The 14,750-nt window shown below is 37.7% G+C and overlaps 1 protein-coding gene across 3 annotated transcripts in view; it reads left to right on the forward strand.

Moving 5' to 3' along the window:
- The first annotated feature begins 335 nt into the window (after nucleotides 1–335).
- Nucleotides 336–14,750, forward strand: part of CFAP299 (cilia and flagella associated protein 299) — a 664,079-nt gene continuing 649,664 nt past the window's right edge. For 2 of the 3 annotated variants that reach the window (XM_037739149.1, XM_037739148.1), the window contains exon 1: nucleotides 358–489. In XM_037739149.1, the coding sequence (XP_037595077.1) occupies nucleotides 379–489 (111 nt within the window). In that variant the 5' untranslated portion in view covers nucleotides 358–378. Of the gene's footprint in view, nucleotides 490–14,750 lie in introns of all 3 variants that reach the window. The other variant, XM_017530199.2, reaches the window with a different exon arrangement.

Here is a 14,750-nt window from a genome sequence, read left to right on the forward strand (position 1 = left end):
AATATCTTCATATTTTTGTCTTGCATAACATTGTTTTAGAATGCAATTGGGAGCTGATTCCTAATATTTTGTCTAACTATCTCGGGAGTGTCATACTTTTGAACTTTGGATTGCAGTTTGCACCTCTCTGGTTGCTCCACAGTTCAACTTAGCCTGAGTCGGTGGATGGGTATCGGACCTGAACATGGAGTGGGGTTTATTCAAGACAGTTTTCCCAGGAGTGAGGCAGGAGCCAAAAACTCAGCAACAAACAGGAGGTGGGATTAACCTGCAGAGCTCACGACGGCCTGAACTGATTGGCAGGAACGAAGTGGGTGGAGCTTCCTGACCTGCCTTCCTACTTCCGTTGCTAAGGACGCTTCGGCCGAGGCTACCGCCATGGATCAGGAAGAGGGGCTGAAGGCCGTGGACAATATCGTCACTCAGTTCAACACCTACGAAGATTTCCTGGACTCGCAGATCACTACCGTGGACTTGTACTACCTGGAGGTAAGGAGGTAAGGGCGAAGCGCGGCAGAGTAGCCGCCATCCCGCGTCCCTCGGTCCCTCCTCGAGTTCCTGCTTCGTAGGCTGGTCGCCCCCTGGGGCTGAACAGCTCAGCTGTCAGGCTCCGCGGTTTTGGGACGGCGACACCCGCTGGGGAGGTGAATTGCTGGGCCCTTCCTGCCCTGCACTCCTCCGTCCGGACCGAACTTGGGCCCCTGGAGTTATACAGAGCAGAAACGCGCGGGCACACGCACGCTGGGGAGCCATGAATTTGTGCTTCTCGGCCTCCCCTGCCTCCTCCCAGCCCACTCCCCTTCCAAAGCCGCTCTCTGAGAGGAAGGAGGCCTGCTGAGACGTCTCCGGCTGAGATCCAGGACAGACACTTGTTTCTCTTTGCCTTGCCAATTGATATATTAAAGAACATAAGATGGTATCTTTATACCAACCTAGTGTATTTGGTGTCATATTGGGCATTTGGGTTCATGAACTTCCACCTCATGGCAATTGATTCTGAAAGTCCTTTCATTATAGACACCCATTACAGGTAATTGTGCAGACAAATTCCTGATTCAAGTTTATCAAGTTGCTGATCACAACTAACGCTGAGAGTAAAAATATACACACAAAAAAGGCACAAAATTGTATCTACTGGGTTGCTGTTCTCTGCCTAACAGCCAACTTCCCCTCCTCAGCTACCCCCGCTGCATGGTGGTGGGGGACAGAGTAGAGGTCTAGTCCTCTGCCAGGGGAAAACCCGGACTCGCGGGAGTTAACAAGCCACCAGTGCTGGGAAGCTGGGAGGTGGACAGTGGCTCCCAGAGTCCCAATATATTCCTAGCCAAACTCCCCAGACCAGGCTCACTAAACGGGCACTCACCTGGAGATTCTGCTGTGCTCCTCACAGGACTCAGAATTGCCCCAATCCCTATTTAGGCCGGAGAGAACAAGCGCCACTGTGTGGTGAAAAGCCACATCAGTCTGGGAAGGATTTGCATCCTGCCACCAACCCCCCCCCCCCGCCCCCGCACTTCTGACCTGTAACAAAGTAACTCTGCATTTTAGTGGATTGACACTTTTGGACTTCAAAGGTTGGTTACATGGCCTTTCATTTAAACATGGATTACAGGTTTCAAAAGTGTTATTCTTCAGTACACTTAAAAAATAAATGTAGGTGGTATTTCCAATATAGCTCCTGGCTTCAAAAGCAAAATTAAAAAATGTACAAATAATATATTTCAAGTCATGAAAGTCAGTTTTATGCCTTGCATCTAAGACACTGAAGGGAAATAAAAAATCCTGCTAAACAATGTTTGCATCCAAATTTTTGAATGTGAGTATAGACCTAAAACATTAATATTAATTCAAATGAGAAATTAATAATTTGTGTTTTATCAGTCAGATTTTTTGTTTTTTCTGAGATGGAGTTTCATTCTGTTGCCCAGGCCAGAGTGTAATGGCCCCATCTCGACTCACTGCAACCTTCGCCCCCCAGGTTCAAGCAATTCTTTTCCCTCAGCCTCCCAAGTAGTTGGGATTACAGGCCTGCACTACCACAGCCAGCTAATTTTTGTATTTTTATCAGATACCACGTTGGTCAGCCTGGTCTTAAACTCCTGACCTCAAGTGATCCACCAACCTTGGCCTCCCAGAATGCTGGGATTACAGGTGTGAGCCACCATGTCTAGCCCATCAATCAGAATTTATTAAAGCTTTCTAAAATGGGAGATGGTAATTATATTTGGGGAAATGATAAAGAAATTTATTTTTACATTTGGCATTGGTTAAGTTTATTTTTGTTGTACTTTCATAAAAAGTAAGATGAAGATTTAGTTGAATAATGATAATTAGATAGGTATAAATATTACATCTATTTAGATCGATTAATGATAACTTTTAAAGTGCTATTACTTCTGGAGAGCTACATTCTCAAATACTTTCTGTGGATGCAAGTTCATTGTACACTTAGGTTACACAGAAACAAGTAGACTCCTCAACATTCTTTCAGTGGTGAGGCAAGCATGTTTCACAAGTCAGGGTCATGCTAAGGGAGCGAATACTTGTGCTTTTCCTTTCTCTCTCATCATCATCATTGTCGTCGTCCCTAATTGACGTTGATTTGAATGGAACAATTTTTAAAACATTTTAACTGACATAATTTTCTATATTTATCATATACAACATGATGCTTTAAATTACATATACATTGTGGAATGGCTAAATCAAGTTAACTAACATATGTATTACCTCACATAATTATCATTTTTTTTTTTTTGTGGTGAAAACACTGAAAATCTATTTGCTTGACAGTTTAAAATAACATGTTTTATTAACTGTAGTCACAAACTTATACAAGAGATCTCTTAAACTTATTTGAATGAAACAAATGGTAAACTGTAAGTTAGAGGTAGCATATTTAGTTAGAAGAGGCTAGAGTCGTGAGATTTTTTTTTCCCAACACTGCAATATTGTGTTTTTAATCAACAAAAAATTCCATTTTTTGCCTACAAAATGAAGCAGTTGGATGAGATTACACTCAAGTTTCCTAATGTATATAAAATTTTATGAGTTATCTACACTTTCATCTGCTTATCTGTGTACTCATGTATTTATCCAGCCACCATTTTAGTTGATAATCCTTCACCAAGGACTTGATATAGTAGAGACTGCCTAAACTGCTAAGAGTTTTTAAAGAATCTGTTCTAGACTTGAGCTGAGAAACCTAAGTTTGGTATAGTGCTTACAGTCCAGTCTGAGTTTTGTTTATTCAGCAAACATTTTACAAGCATTTACTATCTTCCAGGTACTCTTTTATTGTATAGCATATTATTCTGCTCCCAAAAGTTTTCAATTAATCTTCATAGAAATTTAGTACAAATGATTCACATACAAAATAACCATATAATCTGTGCCAGATCCATTCTCTACCCTCTGTAGCTTTGTCTTTGCTCCTGGAAGATGACCTTCATGGTCATTAATCAGGACTTTTTGGCTTTGGGTTAGTTTCAGCCAATAGGAGGTACCAGTGGGAGTTCAGGGAGCTGGAAGGAAGTGGTTAGAGGATTTATTCCTTGTCATCTTCCTACTGTCTGTGGTTTATAAGCGGCTGCATTCCTTAGGCCTGGCCGTCTTCTCATTCTCTCCAGGGTCTGGCAGTGCTATAGCACTCTCTCCAGGGTCTGGCAGTACTCCCTGTTCTAGGAATTGCTTCCTCCCTTACCTTCTTTTATGCCTAATGGTGTTAATGGCTTCCCACCGTTGCTAACCCAAGGATGCTTCACCATCCCATGTTGGTTTCCATTAATTTTGCCCATAGCTTTGTAAATAGTGCTTTTATTCTTTTTGGTCATTTCTTTTGAGTTTGCCATCTATTTGCTGCCATGACCCTGACCACTACATATAATCATTTAACATCTCAGATCACAATAAGTACACAAATAGTGTGTGATTCTAATAACCACACAACTTTTCACATGATGCTTGTTTAGGAAGAAAGGGAAATATGGAAAAAAGGGAAACTAATACCAGTTAATTATTTGATGAGCTAGAGAGGAGTAAGTTGGCTCAGGAGAATAAAAGAAGCACTTTATGCTATGTGTACTGGGCTTTGCATATTTTACTGAATAGCTTCAAAGCATCAAAAGAAATGCATCACATTGTCAGCAATTAGATTTTCCTCTGCTAACCCAAATAACAATATTTGTTCTGGGAGTTACTATCATCTAACCTAATTAACTTAATTCCCTAAATCAATATGTAGATAGTTGAAGAGTTTTGGCAAAATTCTTAAATATAATTTTCCAGGTTCTTTATTGCCAATTCTTCTTTTTAAATAAACACAGGCCCTTTATTTTAATAAAGCTGCCTGTGACCACTGGAAAAATAAAAGTCCTACTTAAACTGCTTTTCTCAGGTAAAGGATCAAAGAGTGTTAGAATTATTTAAAATGCCTCTGAATAATGGATAGCAGTAACAGCTAAACTATTTACAGAGATAAACAAAATGGAGTTTCGCTTAGGGCATTGTCTTCCCATTATTTATAAAATAAAAATGGCCGACTAGGATTTTTATTTTATTTTTATAAAATAAAAATCGGCCAAGATGGCCAATTAGGAGCAACTGCAGTCTGTGGATCTCATAGAGAAGAATGAAAATAGAGAGCGAATTTGGCACATTCAACTGAAATATCCAGATTTTAGCCCTGGGACTCAACTAGGCATCCAACTTGACCCGTGGAGAATGAAGGGAAGTAGGGTAGGGCAACAACGGTCTACCCCAGCGGTGTGATAGAGCCAAAGGAATCCTCATCCCCAGCCAAAGGAAGCTGTGAGTGATTGTGCAACCCTGCCTGGGAAACCACGCTTTTCCCACAGATCTTTGCAAACCACGGATCAGGAGATCCCTTCATGAGGCCATGCTACCAGGGCCTTTGGTTCAATACGCAGAGCTCTGCAAAGTCTCAGCAGAATAGTTGCTCAGGCTTACACAGAGGCTCACACAGATACCCAGGAGTTTTTCAGACAGCAGCCTCAGGAATCCTGACAAGGTGAGAGTTCCATCCTTAACGTCCCCTTACATCCAGGGAGCCAAGCAGTGTCATTCTGAAGGCCCCACTTCCCCTGCACCTCACAAGTTAAGAACCACTGGCTTGGAATTCCAATTGGCCAATGCAGCAGGCTGGAGAATGCCTGAGATGGACACATTTCCAGGAGGAAGGGTGGCTGACATTTTTGCCGTTTGGGCAACTCAGTTCTAGCTGCTGGTTCTGGGGAGTCTAGGCCCTGCAAGGAGGAGTCCCCCACAATGCAGCACAGCTGCTGTGCCAGAATGTGGCCAGACTGCTGCTGCTGCTTTTTCTTTTTTTTCTTTGAGATTAAGTTTTGTTCTTGTTACCCTGGAGTGCAATGGTGCAGTCTCAGCTCACTGCAACCTCCACCTCCCGGGTTCAAGTGATTCTCCTGCCTCAGCCTCCCAAATAGCTGGGATTACAGGTATGTGCCACCACACCTGGCTAATTCGTGTAATTTAGTAGAGATGGGTTTTCACCATGTTGGTCAGGCTGGTCTCAAACTCCTGACCTCAGATGATCCATCTGCCTCAGCTTCCCAAAGTGCTGGGATTACAGGTGTGAACCACTGTGTCCAGCCCAGACTGCTTCTTTAAGTGGGATTCTAATTCATACCTCCTCACTAAGCAGGGACGTCCCTGTAGGAATTTCAGCAACTCCAGCCAGGATTATACAGACAGACTCTGATCTCTCCCTGGGACAGAGCCCTTGTGGGGAGAAGCAGCCAATGTCTCAGCAGTTCAGTTGACTCAACCTTTCTAGCTTCCGGGCTCTGGAGAGTCCAAGCAGTGTGGATGAGGAAGGGTCCCCCCAACACAGTACACATGCTCTACCAAAAAGCAACCAGACTACTTCTTTCAGTGGGCTCTTGATCCCATCCTTCCTGACTGAAGCCTCTTAACAGGGGTCTCCAGACACCTTCTACAGGAGTGTCTGGGCCAGCAAATGATCAGTGCCCCACTGGAATGGAGCTCCCAGAGGAAGGAGAAGGCTGTCATCTTTGCTGTTTCACAGCCTTCACTAGTGATACCTTCAGGTAAGGGAAAAACTGAGGCAGCTAGGGTCTGCAGTGATCCTCCAACAGCAGCCCTATGGAAGAATGGCCTGCTTATAAAAAGAAAAAGAGAAAGCAACAACAACCACAACAGACCCCACAAAAACCCCATTTAAAGATCAGTAATTTCAAAAATTGGTTAGATAAGCCACAAAAGATGAGAAGCAGTCAATGTAAAAATACTACAACTCAAAAAGTTTCCTTCAAATAACTGCAATAGCTCTCCAGCAATGGCATAGAATTGGACTGAGGCTGAGATGCCTGAATTAACAGAGGTAGGCTTCAGAAGGTGGGTAACAATGAGCTTTGTTGAGCTAAAGGAGCATGTTGTAACTCAATGCAGAGAAGCTAGAATAATGATAAAACAATACAGGAGCTGATAAGAATAGCTGGGTTAGAGAGGAGTGTAACTGACCTAATGGAGATGAAAAACACAACACAAGAAATTCACAGTGCAATTATAAGTATCTATAGACAAATAGACCAACCAGAGGAAAGACTCTCAGAGCTTGAAAACTATCTTTCTGAAAAGACAGGCAGACAAGAATAGAGAAAAAAGAATGAAAAAGAACAAACAAAACCTCTGAGAAATATGGACTGTGTGAAAAGACTGAACCTCTGACTTATTGGGATACCTGAAAGAAACTGGAAGAACAGAGCCAAATTTGAAAACATACTTCAGGATATCATCCAGGAGAACTTCCTGAATCTAAGAAGACAGGCCAACATTCAGGTTCAAGAAATACAGAGAACTCTAGTAAGATACTCCACAAGAAGATCAACCTTGAGACACATAATTATCAGATTCTCCAAGGTCAAAATGAGAAATGAAAGAAAAAATGTTAAAGACAGCCAGAGAGAAAGGCCGGGTCATCTACAAAGGGAAACCCATCAGACTAACAGTGGACCTCTCAATGAAAACCCTATAAGCCAGAAGAGATTGCAGGCCAGTGTTGAACATTCTTCAAGAAAAGAATTTCCAACTCAGAATTTCATTTCCAGCCAAGCTAAGCTTCATAAGCAAAAGAGAAGTGAAATTTTTTTCAGGCAAGGAAATTCATCACCACCAGTCCTGCCTTGCAAGAGCTTTTAAAGGAAGCACTAAATATGGAAAGGAAAAACCATTACCAGCTGCTACAAAAACACACTGAAGTACACAAGTACACAGACTAGTGACACTATGAAGCAACCACATAAACAAGTCTGCAAAATAACCAGCTGTCATCATGATGACAGAATCAAATTCTCACATAATGATATTAAAGTTAAATGTTATGTGAAAATTTGCTAAATGCTCCAATTAAAAGACACAAAATGGCAAGCTGGACAAAGAGTCATGACCCATTGCTATCCTGTCTTCAAGAGACCCATCTCATGTTCAATGGCAAACATAAGCTCAAAATAAAGGAGAAAAATTTACCAAGAAAATGGAAAAAAGCACGGGTTGCAATCATAATTTCTGACGAAACAGACTTTAAACCAATAAAGATTAAAAAAGAGAAAGAAGGGCATTACATAATGAGAAAGGGTTCAACTCAACAAGAAGAGCTAACTATCCTAAATATATATGCACTAATACAAGACCATCCAGATTCATAAAGCAAGTTCTTGGAGACCTATAAAGAGACTTAGACTTTCATACAGTAATAGTGGGAGACATTAACACCACACTGACAATATTAGATAGATCATTGAGAAAGAAAATTAACAAAGATATTCAGGACCTGAACTCAACTCTGGATCTAGTGGATCTCATAGACATCTACAGAACTCTCCAAACAACAGAATATACATTGTTCTCATTGTCATATGGTGTTTACTCTAAAATTGATCACATAATTGGAAGTAAAACATCCTTCAGCAAATGCAAAAGAACTGAAATAATAATAGTCTTTCAGACCACAGAAATAAAATTAGAACTCAAAGACTAAGAAATTCACTCAAAAACCACACAACTACATGGAAATTGAATAACTCCTCCTGAATATCTCCTGGGTAAATAATGAAATTAAGGCAGAAATCAAGAAGTTATTTGAAATGAATGAGAACAAGGAGACAATGAAACTGGAATCTCTGGGATGCTGCCAAAGCAGTGTGAAAAGAGAAATGTATAGCACTAAATGCCTGCACCAAAAAGCTAGAAAGATTTCATGTTAACAAACTAACAACACAACTAAAAGGACCAGAGTACCAAGAGCAAACCACAAAGCTAGCAGAAGACAGGAAATAACCAATGTCAGAGCTGAACTGAAGGAGACAGAGGCATGAACAACTCTTACAAAAATCAGCAAAGCCAGGAGCTAGTTTAAAAAATATATGTGTGTGTGTGTGTGTATGTATGTACACACACATATATATATATGGGCTGCTCCCTAGACTAGTTAAAAAAAAAGGAGAGAGAGAGAGAGAGAGATGAAGAATAATCAAATAGACACAATCAGAAATGATAAGGAGGATATCACCACTGACCCTGCAGGAATACAACCATCAGATAATATTATGAACACCTCTTTGCACAGAAAATAGAAAATCTCCAAGAAACGGATACATTCCTGGACACATAACAACCTCCCAAGACTGAACCAGGAAGAAATTGAATCCCCAAGTAGAACAATAATGAGTTCTGAAATTGAAGCAATAATAAACACCCTACCAACCAAAAAAGGCCAGGACCAGAAGAATTTATTATTGAATTCTACCAGAGGTATAAAGAAGAGCTGATGCCATTTCTACTGAACTATTTCAAAAAATTGAAAAAGAGGGACTCCTCCCTAACTTGGTTTATAAGGCCAGTATCATCCTGATATCATAACTTGGCAGAGATACAACAACAACAAAAAAAACTTCAGGCCAATATCCCTGCTGAATATCAGTGCAAAAGTCCTCAATAAAATATGGACAAACTGAATCCAACAGCACATAACAAACCTTATTCACCACAGTCATGTTGGCTTCATCCTTGGGATGCAAGGTTGGTTCAACATAGACAAATAAATACATGTTATTCATCACATAAACAGAACTAAAGTCAAAAAGCACATGATTATCTCAATATAGAAAAGGGCTTCAATAAAATTCAGCATCTATTTATGTTGAAAACTCTGAGTAAACTAGGTATTGAAGAAACATACCTCAAAATAATGACAAAACCACAATAATATGACAAAACCACAGCCAATATCATACTGAATGGGTAAAAGCTGCAACTATTCCCATGAAAACCAGCACAAGACAAGGATGTCCTTTCTCTCATGACCCCCACTCAACATAGTATTTAAAGTCCTGACTCGGGCAATCAGGCAAGTGAAAGAAATGAAGCGTTTTCAAACAATGAGAGAGGAAGTCAAATTATGTTTGTTTGCAGATGACGTGATGCTATATCTAGAAAATCCCATTGTCTCAGCCCAACCTCTTCTTAAGCTGATAAGCAACTTCAGCAAAGAATCAGAAAACAAAATTACAAAATCAATGTGCAAAATTGCTAACATTCCTATACACCAACAACAGGCAAGCAGAGAGCCAAATCATGAATGAACTCCCATTTACAATTTCTACAAAAAGAATGAAATCTAGGAATACAGCTAACAAGGAAATACAGCTAATAAGGAGAGTGAAGGACCTCTTCTAGGAGAACTACAAATCACTGCTCAAGGAAATCAGAGAGGACACAAACAAATGGAGAAACATTCCATGCTCATGGATAGGAAGAATTAATGTGAAAATGGCCATGTTTCCCAAAGTAATTTATAGATTCAAAGCTATTCCCATTAAACTACCATTGACATTCTTCACAGAATTAGAAGAAACTTTTAAAATAACATATACCAAAAAAGAGCTCACATAGCTGAGAATATCCTAAGCATAAAGAACAAAGTTGGAAGCATTATGGTACCTGACTTCAAACTATAAGGCTACAGTAACCAAACAGTATGATAATGGTAAAAGAACAGACACGTAGAGCAATAGAACAGAATGGAGAACTGAGCAATAGATCAGAATAGAGAACTCAGAAATAAGACCACACACCTACAACTATCTTATCTTTGGCAAACCTGACAATAACAATGGAGAAAGGGTTCCCTTTTAACAAATGGTGCTAGGAGAACTGGCTAGTTACATGCAGAAAATTAAAACTGGATGCCCTCTGTACACCATAAACAAAAATTAATTCAAGATTGATTAAAGACTTAAATATAAAACCCAAAATGATAACAACCCTGAAAGAAAACCTAGGCAATACCACTCAGGACATCAGTATGGGCAAAGATTGCATGACAAAGATAACAAAAGCAATTGCAACAAAAGCAAAAATTGACAAATGGGATCTAATTAAACTAAAGAACTTTTACTTAGCAAAAGAAAATCAGAGTGAACAGACAATATACAGAATTGGAAAAATTTTTGCAATTCATCTATCTGACAAAGGTCTAAAATACATAATCTACAAGTAACTTAAACAAATTTATGAGAATAAAACGATCCCATTAAAAACTGGGCAAAGGACATGAACAGACATTTCTCAGAAAAAGGCATCCATGCAGCCAACAAACATATGACTAAAAGCTCAACATCACTAATCATTAGATAAATGCAAATCAAACCACAATGAGATACCAACCCACAGTAGTCAGAATGGCAATTATTAAAAAGTCCAAAAGCAACAGATGCTGGCAAGGTTGTGAAGAAAAAGCAACACTTATACACTGTTGGTGGGAGTGTAAATTAGTTCAACCATTGTGAAAGACAATGTGGTGATTTCTCAAAGATCTAGAGGCAGAAATACCATTTGACCCAGCAATCCCATTACTGAGTATATACCCAAAGGAATATAAATCATCCTATTACAAAGATACATGTACATGTATGTTCATTGCAGCACAATTTACAGTAGCAACGTACATGGAATCAACTTAAATTCCAGTGATAGACTAGATAAGGAAATATGGTACATATACACACCATGGAATACTATCCAGACATAAAAAGGAATGAGATCATGTCCTTTGTACCTAGAAATACAGCTAACAGGGGAAGTGAAGAACCTTTTCAAGATAAACTACATACCACTGTTCAAGGAAATCAGAGAGAACACAAACAAATGGAAAACATTACATGCTCATGGATAGGAAGGATTAATAAAATGAAAATGGCCATACTGCCCTTGGTAATTTATAGATTCAATGCTATTTCCATTAAAGTACCATAGACATTCTTCACAGAATTAGAAGAAACTATTTTAAAATTATTATGGAATCAAAAAGGAACCCAAATAACTAAGACAATCCTAAGCAAAAGTAACAAAACTGGAGACACCATGCAACCTGTTTTAAACTATATTACAGGGCTACAGTAACCAAAACAGCACAAATACAGACACATAGACCAATGGAACAGAATATGTGAACATCAGGAAGAATAATCACCAAGGCACACATTTATATGTGTAACAAAATCCTGTGCAGGTGCCCTGGAACTTAAAATAAAAGTTGAAGATAAAAAAATTGATATAAATGAGTTACACAAATTAAACCTGTTGGATATAACCTTAAAATTATTTGAAAGGTATTGATAAGATGAGACTCTAGGGAAAATCTTGTAATACACAATGATTATATAATAAGAAGTCAACTAACAAACAATGAGCCCATTGCCACACTTCAGTTGGGGGTCAGGAGCAATGCTGTGTGGAATACCTTGATGGTGAATATGGTATTCTGGAAGTTCACAGATGTGGTGGTTTTAGTGATATTGTGGGCAGAAAAGACAAACCCAACCAGAGTAAGCCTCTCTATTCCAGTGAGAATAAAGTGTTGCCCCTTTTCTTCTGGGAGTGATCCTATGTAGTTAACCTGGTACAAGTAGCCAGTTATTTCTTAACCTATGAAATAATCATTTTCTTTCCCCCACGGCCTCCAACATGCTTAGAAACAACCAACTTTATTATACTTATTTCCACAAAAAATGCCCTGTTCCATCTATTACAGGCAGAATTTTGTCCTCCTAAACTTTGTATGTTAAAGTTCTAACCCCTAGTACCTCACAGTATTATTCTATTTGGAGATAGGGCCTTTAAAGAAGTAATTAAGATAAAATGATAAAATGAGGTCATATGGATGGGCACAAATCCAGTATGACTGGTGTCCTTACAAGATGAGGAAATTAAACACTGAGGAACTGAGGAACAACCATGTGAGGGCACAGTGAGAACTTGGCCACCTGCAATTCAAGAATAAAGTTCTTAGACAAAAAACTCAACCTGCCAACACCTTGCTGTTCACCCGTCGTAACTGTGAGAAAATAAATTTCTGTGGTTTGAGCTACCCAGTTTGTGGTATTTTCTTATGGGAGACATGGCAAACTAATATAGCAGCAAATACATGTTTACCTAAAATCTCATCCTTATTCAGGTTTCTAATGGGGATAAACTAAATAACTTTTGCTTCTACATTCCATGGACTACACATACACACAGATACAAACACACATAATTTATTTTATGGAGTTTTGACCTTACACAACATGAGAGCTGTTTACACTGTGGATGAAAGGCTGTTTCTTTGGTGTTTCTGGTCCTGGAGCCTGAAGTCACACTTGAGACCTGAAAGGATAAGCTAGAATCCATGAGGAGACTGAAACCTCTGTCAGGTGCTCATCCCAGCCAGCCATACAGTTTTGATGATGGGGGCATTCTGCAGGAGAAACTGGCACCTTTAGTAACAGAGCCAACTAAGCACCTGATACAGAAGTTGGAGAAGGTTAAGAAAGAGAGCCTCCAAAAGCTAAAACAATATTTCTGCTCCTTCACTTCTTTCTAAATGTCTCTTATGGCTCACCCTAACATGTAACAATCGAATGAAGTAAAATTATGGGAAATGAAATCTTAGTTTAGATAATTTGATGCAATACAACTTCACTACCTATGCCATGTTTTAACATTTCACAAGGAGAATAGATTTATGTCTGAGTTGTATAAATAAAAGTTAGCACAAATAAAGGATGAGAGTTTCTCAAATTTGGTAGGACATACAGAGCCCTGACATCAATTTTAAGAAAGTGAAACAAAATAGAAAACTGAAGTCTAATTTTACTTATGAACTGGATAAAAGAAATTTAAAATGATAATGTAGATGATGGGTTGATAGGTGAAGCAAATCACCATGGCACATGTATACCTATGTAACAAACCTACACATTCTGCACATGTATCCCAGAGCTTAAAAAATAAAAAAAATAAAATAAAAAAGGAAATAATGCTAGATATAGAAAAGTAGAATGGCATCTTTGAAGTGCTGAAAGATTTGAAAAAAAGTCAGCCTATAACATTAAATAAAAGACTAAGGTGAGATTATTGATTTTACAGCCAGGTAATTTGTTGTTAGCAGATATATATTACCAGAAATGTTAAATGAAGTTCTTCAGGTTGAAGGAACACTTGGGTCAAAATGAAAATGAATAAAAAGCACGAGAAATGCAAAATATGAGAATTACAAATATTTTTTTCTCAGTTTTACATTTCTTTAAATATTATTGACTAAAGAAAAATAGTAACATTGAATTTTGTGGTTTATAACATAGAAATACAATATGAAACAACAATAGCACAAAAGATAGGAGAGGATAATGTTGCAGTGGGTTCTTATACTTGAAAAGGTGTAATATCATTTTAAAGTAGAATGTAATAAGCTAATAATAACTCCTTGTAAATCACAGAGCACCTGCTGAAAAATAAAGTAGACATATCATGAAAAATGTAATAGTGGAGATAAAATGGAAATAAAAAAACAAAAAATAGAAAGCAAAAATAAAGATCAAAGCAAATGAGACTAAGAAGAAAAAAATAACAAGGTAGAATATTAAAACCCAACCATACTGAAAATTACATTAAATGTAAATGATCTAGACCCTTCAATTAAAAGGCAGAGATGGTCCAAATAGATAAAAGTTTAAGAGTTCTATGTGCTGTCCCACTTTAAATATAAATCAAGTTAATGTAAATGTATTAACATTTATATATTAATATAATGTTAATTTATATTAATTATATGTAATGTTATATTAATATCTTAATGTTAATAATTTTACATGAACTTGTTTTATATTTAAAGTGGGACAGCATTATATAAATTTAACATTATTTATATTAATGTAACATTAATATTAATATATTTATATTAATGTAAATACAACATTAACATTATAATACAAATATATTTGTATTAATATAAATATATTAATATTAATGTTATATTAATATAATGTGAAATCAATGATTTATTAATACATTTATATTAAATTGTTTATAACTAATTTATTAATTATAAATATAATTTATAAATGTTAATATAATGTTAATTTTATATTAACATAGATATTTTTTATTGCATTAAAAGGATGAAAAATAGGTATTATAGAAGCATAAAGAAAAGAGGAGTTATAATGTCTATATTAATGTCAGGCAAAGTAGACCTCAAAACAAGAATTATTTCAGGAAAAAAGGAGGACTTTTTAACATACATAAATGAGTCAATCAGTACATTATAATAAACGTTTAACCTACATGCCTCATACAAGATCTTCAGAATGCATTATGCAAAACTGATAAGAATTGAAAAAATAGACATATTTGCAATTGTAACTAGAGACATA

Source organism: Cebus imitator, unplaced genomic scaffold, assembly GCF_001604975.1.
Source record: "Cebus imitator isolate Cc_AM_T3 unplaced genomic scaffold, Cebus_imitator-1.0 Scaffold64, whole genome shotgun sequence".
NCBI lineage: Eukaryota > Metazoa > Chordata > Mammalia > Primates > Cebidae > Cebus > Cebus imitator.